Raw genomic sequence first — 11,157 nt, 5'->3', positions numbered from 1 at the left:
CAACACCAGCAGCTGCGGAGCATCACCTCTGGATGTGGGTCTCAGGACAGAAGTCTGTCAGGCAGTGGAGCCTTTGCTTAACTGGAAACATTTTACATCAGGCCTCCTGTAAAATGTAGCTAGAGCTAAAAGCATGTTGACCCAAAACATATTTTCATCCAATCTTGGAAATGAGTCATCCAGGAAAAAGAGAAGCTTCGCTTTCTAGGACTAAAGCAGGAAGAGAGAACAGGCAGAGGGCCTCCGAGTCAACCTTCGGGCTTCCAAGTGGCCCAGTGGGGAAAAGCTGAAGGAAGATTGATTTTCTCCAGCTGGTGTCGGCGTCACCCCAGGTGACACGCGATCCCACCGTTTAGAGTTGACTTTTTCAGCTGAATGTTTTCACTTCATGCAAGTCTCTTAAAAATGCTCCCAAGGCGTGCTGCACCATATGGTGATTGGAAGAGGGGAAGAAATACACCCAATGATTTAGACAACGCTGAATGTCGGCTGGAAAAATAATGCCAGCGAGATAGCAATGAGAACTAGGCTAAGTGACCTCATAGCATTGCTTTGTTCTTGGAAGATTAAGGCAACTTGGAAGAGGAAAGAAAAGGCCATGTATCTAAAGCTATGCAGATTCCATCATACTTTTTGTTCTGTGTTTACTTTTGATCTTCAAGACACTGCAACTGACAGGTAATTAGAGAGCTGTTAGTTTGATGTCCTCATCTGATATCTTTCCTCAATCTTTGTTGATCTCAGAATTCAGATCAGGGTTCTTCCTTTGAACTTTAATGTAAATATTATGGTTCTAGTCCCCAAACAGAAGGCTCAGCCCCGAGGGCTCCGTCAGAAAGGGGCTGTGGTCAGACTGGCTCCGCATCTTGAACGAAACCCTCTCGCTCTCTCAACCGGCAGGATTTTATATCTAAAGTCATCACTGCGTTTTCTCCTTGACTCGAACATGTCTCCACCTGCAAAGTGTGCGACTATCGTGAAAGCTGGAGAAAAGCTCAGGAAAGGAGGAACACGGAACGGGGCAGAGCTGTGAGCCCAGGAAGTCGCTCGCACACCGCGGGTTAAGATACGCCACTAAAAATCCTCCCAAGAGTCGTTGAGCTAAGCTGTAAATGAAAAGAGCTTTTCGAAATAGAATCCCATCCTAGCAGAGCTCTGAAAAGTCTTCAAGGCTCTGAAGATCACCCAACTCTTCAGCTTAGGCTTGGAGATGAAGAATCAGAACCTACACGCAGGGACTGGCAAACCAGCGGGGCCCGCTGCACATTCACGCTTTTAACCGTGACTTTTTTGTTTCAAGATTCTTATTTTTCTCTTGTAACCTCCGTCTTCCTCTCTTCCTCTGCTTGCTTACTCCGTCCCCGCCTTCATCTGGCCCCATTTCCTTTATCATCAGCCTAGCCCGCACCCACAGGCCCCACAGAACCTGCCCAGGAAGGCCCTTCAGGAGCCACCGGACCCTCAGATTCCTATCTTAGGAGGAGATCTCTGTTCAAAAGGATCTCCAGCCCCACCCTGGAGTCTCGCTGAAGGGGGAGAAGGTGGAGGGGGTGGAATATTTTTATAAGATGAAAAACCCTATTGAGCTTTAAATTGGATGGCCGTTTAAATGCTTTCGATTTGAAAATCAACCTAAAGGAATTTTAATGAAACAACGAATGCATAGAAAGCATCCACCATGGTGAAATGGAAAGAGCCCCAACGAATAAAGATTATATTATTTGGGGCAACATTTTAAGGAAAGTTTCATAAACAGTTGTGTTAGGGGCCCAAATTCCTAGGAGTCTCAGAAAACCTATCTCTAGATTTCTGAGATTAAAACAAAAGACTCCTAATTCCTAATCGCTGTGGGGTTCTGTGAACAGCCAAGGACAGCCTTGTTCAGTGCACTTCCTCAGCTCCTGGACCCCGTCTATAAGGAAGTGCTTGATTGAAGAGGGCAGGGCGAGGGGAGATCAGACTCCCAAGCAAGCTTGAGAACACAGTGTCTTGCCTTGTCTTAAGCACAGTTTCAAGAAGATAAATCAGCAGAGGATTTGGGAAGTAGAGGAGATCAAATCAGCCTTTTAAGTGACTTACGTTGACCTAGCCAAAAGGGTTTAATTTAAAATATATTGTAGAAAAATAACCAGTACATTTCACATTCGTATATGTAATTTTTAAAATTTCACACATATGCCCATAATTAGAATTGTGAAACTAGAGAAAAGTTGGCCTCCCAGTCATGTCACACAGGTCTGCCTCAATTCGATTTGGTGGACGCATAAGCCAATTATCACTCAATTTTTTGAGAGCTGCAAAATGAATCCCAAAAAAGGCTCAAGTGAAGGGCCAGCCCCGTGGTATAGTAGTTAAGTTCAGCACACTCTGCTTCAGTGGCCCAGTGTTCGTGGGTTCAGATCCAGGGCACAGACATACACCATTCGTCAGCCATGCTGTGGCAACACCCCACATATAAAGTGGAGGAAGATTGGCACAGATGTTAGCTCAGGGCTAATCTTCCTAACCAAAAGAAAAAAAAAAAAAGCCCAAGTGAATGCTCCTCTGGAAAACTGAAGTGCAAAATTGTTCTAAGTTGTGGCTCTTACATTTTAAGATTATACTAAACTAAACACATCAGGCTGCTTTTTTTTTTTTGAAGGGAAAAAATCCTGATTAAATCAAATCTTACTCTCGGTTAATTCTAGTTAATTTTAACATGGCTTACACGGCTTAAGTAAAATTTAAATCAAATTATTTCAAAGAAGAGAATCGATTAAGAGGAAGTGGTAATGGCCATAATCAACCTTTGAAAAACAACTAGGTAATTCCTGCAAAGAAAAGATTCAAAGGGCTTTTAAGTTGCAAAAAGACAGTCATAGAAACATTGGATCCAAATTGTCCAACCCAGGGGCAAGAAAGCCCACAAGACAGGGGACCTACTTTCCTTCCAGCACCTTCCCTTCCCTCCTCCAGCCTACTCTGCATGGAAAAATGAGGACATGCAGATTCTGCTCAAGAAATTGCACTTCCCAGTTGGTATAACAGCTCCTTTGATGAGGACGTGAGGTAGGGCTCTTTGGTTTGAGCCAGTCTTGAGAGAACTGGGAGGCACACGAAAAGTTCTAACAAAGGGAAGTCCAATTATCAGAGTCTCCTTGCGGGCAGTTTTGGGAAATTTGGTTTCTGACATGGCCCAGTTTGACCCAAGGAGCTGAAAGGCTGCTTGGGTACCAATCCAGAGGTTGTCACGCTGAGAGGTGATGACTCTGAGGCATTTGAATAAAGTGGATCCTAGCATCCAAAGAGGCATTCCCACTCAGGGGGAGCTGTGGCTCTAATTCAGGTGCTTCCTTTCTTCACCTGATTTGTCCAGGTCGCCTCTAAGAGGGTTTATTATGCGGCCAGTCTGTGAGCTACTTATAAACGCATCCCCTGTTTCCAGCGATTGGTTCTTCCAGAATCTTCTGAGCAAACGTCTCACCAATACAAAGGCCTGTGCTTTTCAACACTGTCTATTCCACAGTCCATTTCTAGTTTTATAAAAGGTCATTTAGGGCTATCACTTGAGGAGAGAGAAGAGACGGGAAGAAGCAGAATGGGTGATGCTGAATTGGGATATGGAAATGACCGCCGGTGGACCGCGCTGTGCTGGGACTGCCGGCCTCAGTCTAGACGATGTGCGGTGGAAGCGAATCATTCTAACTTCTACTGTCACGTACATCCAGCCTTCACACAGCCTGTCCTCTGACTGTCTCTGCTGCTGTTAGGGCAACTCTGTCCCTGCCACCATCACGTTTTCCAAAGACAAGTGACAGGTCGCCCTGCCAGGGAACCTAAAAACAATCTCCTTTCCTCCATTCCTCACTCCCCACCAGGACACTCTTGTGTCTGAGGCCACAGATGCCGGAAACAAGGACCAGAAAGACATCTGGCAGGCATTTCGACATCTGCCGTGTTTAATGCTGCTGTATTTGGCTCTCAGGACAACTAAGATGCAACAGTGAAACAATTTGATAAAAAGAAAATTCTTTGAATTGTCCAAGAATCTTCAAACAATATATTCTTTAAAATATTTCGGAGAAAAAGATGGGTTTCCTCTTAACTGTTAATCTTCTAATAATGGGTGTCTCCATCACGACCCGTCCATGGTCCTTCCTCGCCCAGCCAAGGGGTCTCGAGTCCCTCAGCCCGTTGCCTGTTACTGGTTGGGAGCTGAGTGTGATTCCAAAGCATCTAATTGGCCATTTGAAGGATATGTTTTAGAGAGTTTTGCGATGGTTTTCAGTATTTGCCAAACAAAATTTCCTTCTTAGGTACGAAAGTTAAATTCACAAAATTCTATCAATCCTTCTCTTTTCTCCTAAAATAAAGTCTTTTTCAAGCAACTGAGGTGGAAGAAATTACTTGCAGTTGAGGTGGGAAAAGAAAGAAAAGAAAGGAGTAAAAGATAATGCTAACATCTGGGTGTAAAAATGATGCCCTGAGATTCTGCCAACAGCAACCACGTTCACAGACAAAAACTGAATTCTTCTAAAGAATGTGCTATGGAGTGAATTCGCTTATGGAGCTTGAATTGTGAACCAATTAGGACTCACTCTATCCTGGAACTTCCTTCTGATTGGTCGAGACTTCTAAATTATCCCCTTGTGGGGATTTCTCTCTGCATCATCTTCATTGTACTACAGGGCTTGGATAAAGATTATATTAAAAAGAGAAGGCAAGTTGCCTTCCTCCTATACAGCTAAGATAAGGGCAACATCTCCGAACCAAGTTATTTTCTACTATTTTTATGATGTTTTATGGTTAATCCAGATAAAAATAATCCCTATAAAAGTTCAGCTTCATCTGAATTTATAGAGAAACCAAAGTTTGAATAAATCCAAAGAACATGTAACCAGCAAACATTTATTTGGGGTTGTAAAATTCATTTTATGGTCACTTTACAATATTTTTACCTTTCTGATTATGTTTAAATTATTATTAAAATTAATTTTCATTTGCAAAATCATTATTAAATATTGGCGGTAAAAAGAGGTGATCTAGAAGTATTGTCTGGGCATTAGAAATAGATCATGGGTAATTTTCAAAGCCAATAATACAGAAATAAAGAACTAAGAATTAACAACACAACGCTTCAAGGATAATCTTGCTTTTTTTAAAAAAAGAAAAAAGTCCTACCAATCAGCTTGATGTTATTGTCTTCATCTAGCAGCAAATTTTCTATCTTCAAGTCTCTGAAATAAACAAAACCACACGACATCTCAGACAGGCGTTTGAAACAGTGGGATCACATTTTGCTTCTGAAGGGAAACAAACGGTTTTAGAGCCACTTTGAACCAACCCATAAAGCTTCCTGCCAAAACGCAAGCAATCAATAAGTCAATATTTACAACACATGATATAATTAATTGCCCCAGGCTTAAAAAGCTGAAGGATTTCAGAGAAGATGGAGAGCAAGGAGGGCACAAAGTTTCCAAATCATGAGAAGTTTCCAGAAGAAGTGGGACCAAAGCTGGACCCTGGGAGTTAACAGAACTGGGGTTGGGAGAGAAGGGAACTCATCGCTGAGGCAGGAGCTGCCCCAACAGTCGGAGAAATACAAATGTGGCCACGTGTTTGGGAGACGGTGAGGAACTCGGGCGAGAGGAGGGAACAGCTTAGGGGAAGCAGTTTAAAAAAAAATTGAAAGCTGGCATAACTGATCGGTCCCACAATCTCCATGCCTGAAGCCCAAGCATCATCCACAAGTTGGCAGGTGATAATAAATTAATCTATCAAGCAAGCAGAAATTATGGTGGGCAGAAAAATAGACCCCAATGACGTAAACACCCTAATTCCTGACATTATGCCTGAGTATATGTTAATGTTACATGACCAAAGGGAATTAAGTTTGCAGATGCAATGAAGATTGCTAATCAGATAATGGAGGACTGATCACGGACACTGAGGTAACTGAGGAGGTGGGAGGGAGAAATGCATTTGGGCTCATGCTGGGTGTGAGGTGCCTGTGGTATCTGTTCTAGCCAACTGGAAGCTCCTTGAAGGCAGGAAACATGTCTGCCTTGCTTACTGCTGTACCCCAGGACCTTTGCACATTCCAGGTACTCAGTAAATACCAATGACTCTACATTACCAGAGAGACAGTTTTGGATTTCAGAAGAAAAAAAATGTGGGCAAAAGTATATATTTGGTCATCAAACCCATCTAGGCCCAGCTTTTGTTTTCCCACTTTTGAATAGAGACCTGAGCAAAAGAAATGTTTTTCTCCTCTTATCTCAACTGTAAGGAATAGAATTGCATAATCATGATGAACAAAACTGGCAACTGATGACACCAAGTCGAAGTCATGAGACAGAAGGGAGGAGTTGCAAGGACTGTGGTAAACAGGAGAGCAGTGTCCCACTCCACGAGGACACTCGCTTACAGCTCGGTCCCAGCACTGCCAGCTCATCCCGTTCTCCCAGAAGCCAGAAATCTGGATTTGATCCCGATTTTCAAATGTTGGCAACAAATTCACATGTAAAACAACAATAACAACCACAATGGCGGACCAATCTCTCAGGCAAGCTATAGTCTGCAGACCACTGTCAACCTCAATGCGGTGGCAGCTGAGCCTTGAAAGGACAGGAGATCCCTCAGGGAGAGGGGAGAGAATGAGGGGGATAAAGACCAAGGATGACACGCTGGTGGGAGACCCGACACCAGAGCCACAGGGAAGGAACAGTGGGGGAAGCTGTTGTCATAGGAACGACGAAGGACAGCCTCTCAGGATGGGAAGAAGAGTTAGGGAGCCAAGTGGAGAAGAAAGGTGCCCTTTAAATAGTGACCCACGGATTTCAAGATCGGAAGGTGGCCGGTAGCCTCAGGGCCGGACACTTGGATGAGAAGGGAGATTATGCTCGGGAATATAAATAGATATTCCCCAGTCCACATGCACCCACCTGTGGGAGGAAGAACTGCACCCCCTCACACCAATTCAAATGAAACAATACAGAGTATTTAAAAACTGTGCCAGCCTATAAAAGGGATCACCTATGTCCGTATGCAGGGTGACCCCAAATACAATGTGCCCCCCACTTTTGCAATGGGAAGATCCTGCCCCTCAGAAAAAGGTTTTTAGACACAAATATATAATTTTTAGAAATGCAATGGAATTATCAAGTGGCTATGTATACTTCTTATCTGTGAAGCTGCACCATCATATTTAAGAGCATATACTAGCATGTTAATAGAATTAATTTCAGAAATATTGTTCCTACAGCCTCACCTGTTATGAAACGATTTTATTGAAACTTGTCACAGGCAGAACCAAGAGGACCGAGTCATCATACGGTGTTTCCAGTGTAACATGATGTTTAAGTTGACTGGACGTTGGAGATAAAATGCTTTTTGGGATCTGTGTATGATGAACTTGCTGGAAATATTATGCAAAGCCATCTAAATAACAAGCGCCCACTTCAAATCGCTATAAATTAAGCACTGAGTGAATTGGTTTTTTAGAGGGCTCTCATGAGCCCTCACAATTGTGAGCTCATATCCCCTGAGGTTATTATTAAAGCCAAGTAAAACATCTTTGCCTCCCTTTCTTCGTGGGACTTCAAGAGTTCCCAAAGTCATCCATGAGTCAGGTCAAGGTGAATGCGTCTTCTCCCACGAGTACTTTGCTGTTGAAAATAAACTAATTGAGACTGTGCCCCCATAATAGGAGAGACTTGGCCAAGACTCTGTAAGGTACTTCCTCTGTGCTGAAGATAATTAGGACACAATATAATGCTGCCCTTATACTCAAGCACATACGGTAAATCCAAAACACGTGCGTGCACACCCAAAACTGTGTGCCAGCAACAGCCCAAACTGTGATTCTGTGAAAACTGATTATGAAGCAGTGGCACTGTTTAAATCGAAAGGAAGGCCACAGTTTGTTTCCAGCAAAATTAGAACTCTTTCCTGGAGAAGAATAGAAGCCACGCTAAGGCATTAAAGGAGAAATTTGGATTCAGAACAAATACTATGGAGAAAAACAGCTTCCAGAAGGGAGGTCAAAGAAAGCAATTGGCAAGAAGAAGAAAGCTAAGCTGGATAATTCTGGGGCCACAAAAGCCTCCAGAACAGCCACAATAATTAAAAGAATGATATAAATGGGAGACTAAAAATAAGAGAAAATGCAAAAGAAAAAAGACCCACTTTTAAAATCAGGAAATAGCACAAAACCTGGAGAGGAAGTATAAAAATGTAACTATGAGGCAAAATGAGAAAAATCAAATTGGTTAAAAGTCACTGTCTTCCCACCCACTGCATCCCACAGTAACCCACCCCAGGGCCCAAGAAAAATGCTCAGAACGAACCTGGTCAACCGGGGTTGTTCAGAAATATGTTACCTTTCTGTGAAGGTTTCTGAAAGTTTTCAGGGCTAACCAATCTTACTGCCTACAGGTTCCATGACTAGTTAATGGAAAGATGAGCTACATTAGTCTCTGTCCAGGAGAGCTGGGTACCTCATCCTGCGAAATGAGGGGAACATTCGACCTCTTTTGGCTTCATTTATTTCCACCTCCTGCTTTGCCTTTTGAGACTTAACTAGAAGGAGGAGGAACATACTTTCCTTCTGACTCTTGAGGAAAAAAGGCTCTAAAATCATATTTTTAAAAGTAGCGTTTGCCTGGATCTTTACCCAAATGAGCTGCAGATTTGTAGACACAAAAGTCTACAGCAGCTTTATTCATAATTGCCAAAACTTGGAAGCAGCCAAGACGTCCTTCCGTAGGTGAATGGATAAACTGTGGTACCTCTGGACAGTGGAATATTATTGAGTGATAAGGAGAAATGAGCTATCAAGTCATGAAAAGCCATGGAGGAACCTTAAATGCAAGTTTCCAAGTGAAAGAAGGCAGTTTGAAAAGGCAACATACTGCATGATTCCAATTATATGACGTTCTGGAAAAGGCAGAACTATAGAGACAGTGGTTGCCAGAGGTTTGGGGAGGATAAATAGGTGGGGCACACTTTTTCAGGGTGGTGAAACTATTCTTTATGATATGTAATGGTGGCTACATGACCTCAAGCATTTGTAAGCATTTGTCAAAATCCACAAAACTCCAGAACACAAAAGAATGAGCCCTAATGTAGACTACAGACCTTAGTTAACAACAGTGTATCAATATTGGTTCATCAATTGCAACAAATGTGCTACACTATGGCAAGGTATTAATAATAGGGAAAACAATGTGCAAGGGGGGTGGGGAAGTATGTGGAAATTCTGTAGTTCCTGCACAATTTGTCCGTAAACCTAAAACTGCTTTAAAAAATAAAGTCTATTAAATTTTTTAAAGTAGCTTTTGGATATTTTCCCCTTCCCTAACAGATGAGTACTAGTTACAGCTACAACCAAGTACCTCACTCAGGATGTTCACTGTGGAGCATCCTTACCACCTAAAGTTAATTATGAGTCCATCAGCACAGTGGGCCACTCAGACCCTCTGCCCAGCTACTCAACAATGACCAAAGAGGTCACAAATGATTCAGAGACCACAAAATTGAGAGACACCTTCTTGAATAATAAAAGGATGAATTTATTCATAAGGTTTTACTGTTGGTGTATTACAATGTATCTTTTAAAAAACTATGAGCAGGGGGCTGGCCCCGTGGCCGAGTGGTTAAGTTTGCGCGCTCCGCAGCAGGCGGCCCAGTGTTTCGTTGGTTCGAATCCTGGGCGCGGACATGGCACTGCTCATCAAACCACGCTGAGGCAGCGTCCCACATGCCACAACTAGAAGGACCCACAACGAAGAATATACAACTATGTACCGGGGGGCTTTGAGGAGAAAAAGGAAAAAATAAAATCTTTAAAAAAAAAAAAAAAACTATGAGCAGGTCTCTATTATCCAGAAAACCTCCCCATGGTCCTTGTGAAAAGCATGGTGTTTATTCCACTTCCATCCCCAAGAGGAAAATACTTGGCTCTCAGTGTCAGGTCTGTGGTCTGGGAGGGAAGGTTCTGAGAGCTGACTGGTCTGCGCTTGATGATGGAGGGGATGGTCAATTTCGCGTCAATGCTCCTGGATGGGATTAATCACTTTATGGAAGGGAGAGAAAGGGGAGGTTCTTCTGTGGCCTCGCGGGTGTGAGGAGTCCGCTCTGTAGCAGGGAAATTGGAAGTTCAGTGTGAACTTGTAACTGAGAACAAAAGCGAAGAAGAAAACGGCCCCTGGAGAGACGGGAAATCGCTTTTCCTTGGCCAAAGGGGCTTCAAAGAGGAGTTAGGACAAGCAAGGAGGGATGGGGCGCGCCCCAATTTAAGGGAGAGCGGAGGACCAGGTTACTAGGACAGTGCTCAGGGGGAAACAGTGTCCTGGAAACAAAGGAAAGTACCGAAGAGGAGAAGCCAGTGGAGGGCCCTCCGGCAAAGCCAGAGTTAGGAGCCCAGGTCAGGAGAGGCCACCCAGGGCGCAGGCACAGAGGCTTCTGGACCCTTCTCTGGTGACTGGGCAGTTCCGGGGAGAAATGCCCAATGGGGCTCGTCATCACAGCCCTCAGCAGACCTGACAGTGGGTCTGGGTCTCTACTGTCCTTTGTGGGGGATGGGGGCCTGGTGTGGTGGGTGTTTTTCTGCAGATTGAGAGAGGGCCCAAGTGAAGAGTCCTCATCACCAGCCCTTTGTTCTAGGTTATTGCAAACGAACAAGCTCAAACAGGCGACTACTAGCATTAAAGGCTCACCCACAGCCCCCGAGCACACCCCTCCCCCTGCCCACCCAAACTCTCCTTGCGTTTCTTTAAAGATGGTAATCTCGAAGGTTTGGAGACTGGCCACATGGACTCCAGCCACTGCCCTCAAGACAGAGGGGTGGAGGGGTCAAGTGAGGGAGGGCTCTGTTGCCATAACAAACACTCGGGTCCTGGGTCCCGGGGGAGGGAGGAGAAGCAGGTGAGCAGAAGCAGACCTGGGCAGTACTGGGGAGGTGGGGAGTGTGCGTGTGTGTGTGTGTGTGCACACTTGAATGTGCGTGTGTGTGTATGCGTGCATAGGGGGAGAGCATGGATGTGCATGTGTGTGTATGCGTGCATGGGGGAGAGCATGGATGTGCATGTGTGTGTATGCGTGCATAGGGGGAGAGCATGGATGTGCATGTGTGTGTATGCGTGCATAGGGGGAGAGCATGGATGTGCATGCGTGTGT

At 44.3% G+C, this 11,157-nt stretch overlaps 1 protein-coding gene across 2 annotated transcripts in view; it reads right to left on the bottom strand.

Annotated features, from left to right (window-relative positions):
• LOC124231254 (hormonally up-regulated neu tumor-associated kinase-like) overlaps window positions 1-11,157 on the bottom strand; it is a 103,233-nt gene that overhangs the window by 46,365 nt on the left and 45,711 nt on the right. For both annotated transcript variants that reach the window (XM_046647937.1, XM_046647938.1), the window contains exon 3: window positions 5,161-5,216. In XM_046647937.1, coding sequence (XP_046503893.1) covers window positions 5,161-5,216 — 56 coding nt within the window. The remainder of the gene's footprint in view (window positions 1-5,160; window positions 5,217-11,157) is intronic.

Source organism: Equus quagga, chromosome 21 (genome assembly GCF_021613505.1).
Source record: "Equus quagga isolate Etosha38 chromosome 21, UCLA_HA_Equagga_1.0, whole genome shotgun sequence".
NCBI lineage: Eukaryota > Metazoa > Chordata > Mammalia > Perissodactyla > Equidae > Equus > Equus quagga.
Note: the sequence above shows the minus strand (reverse complement) of the source record. Positions and strands in the feature narration are given on the sequence as shown.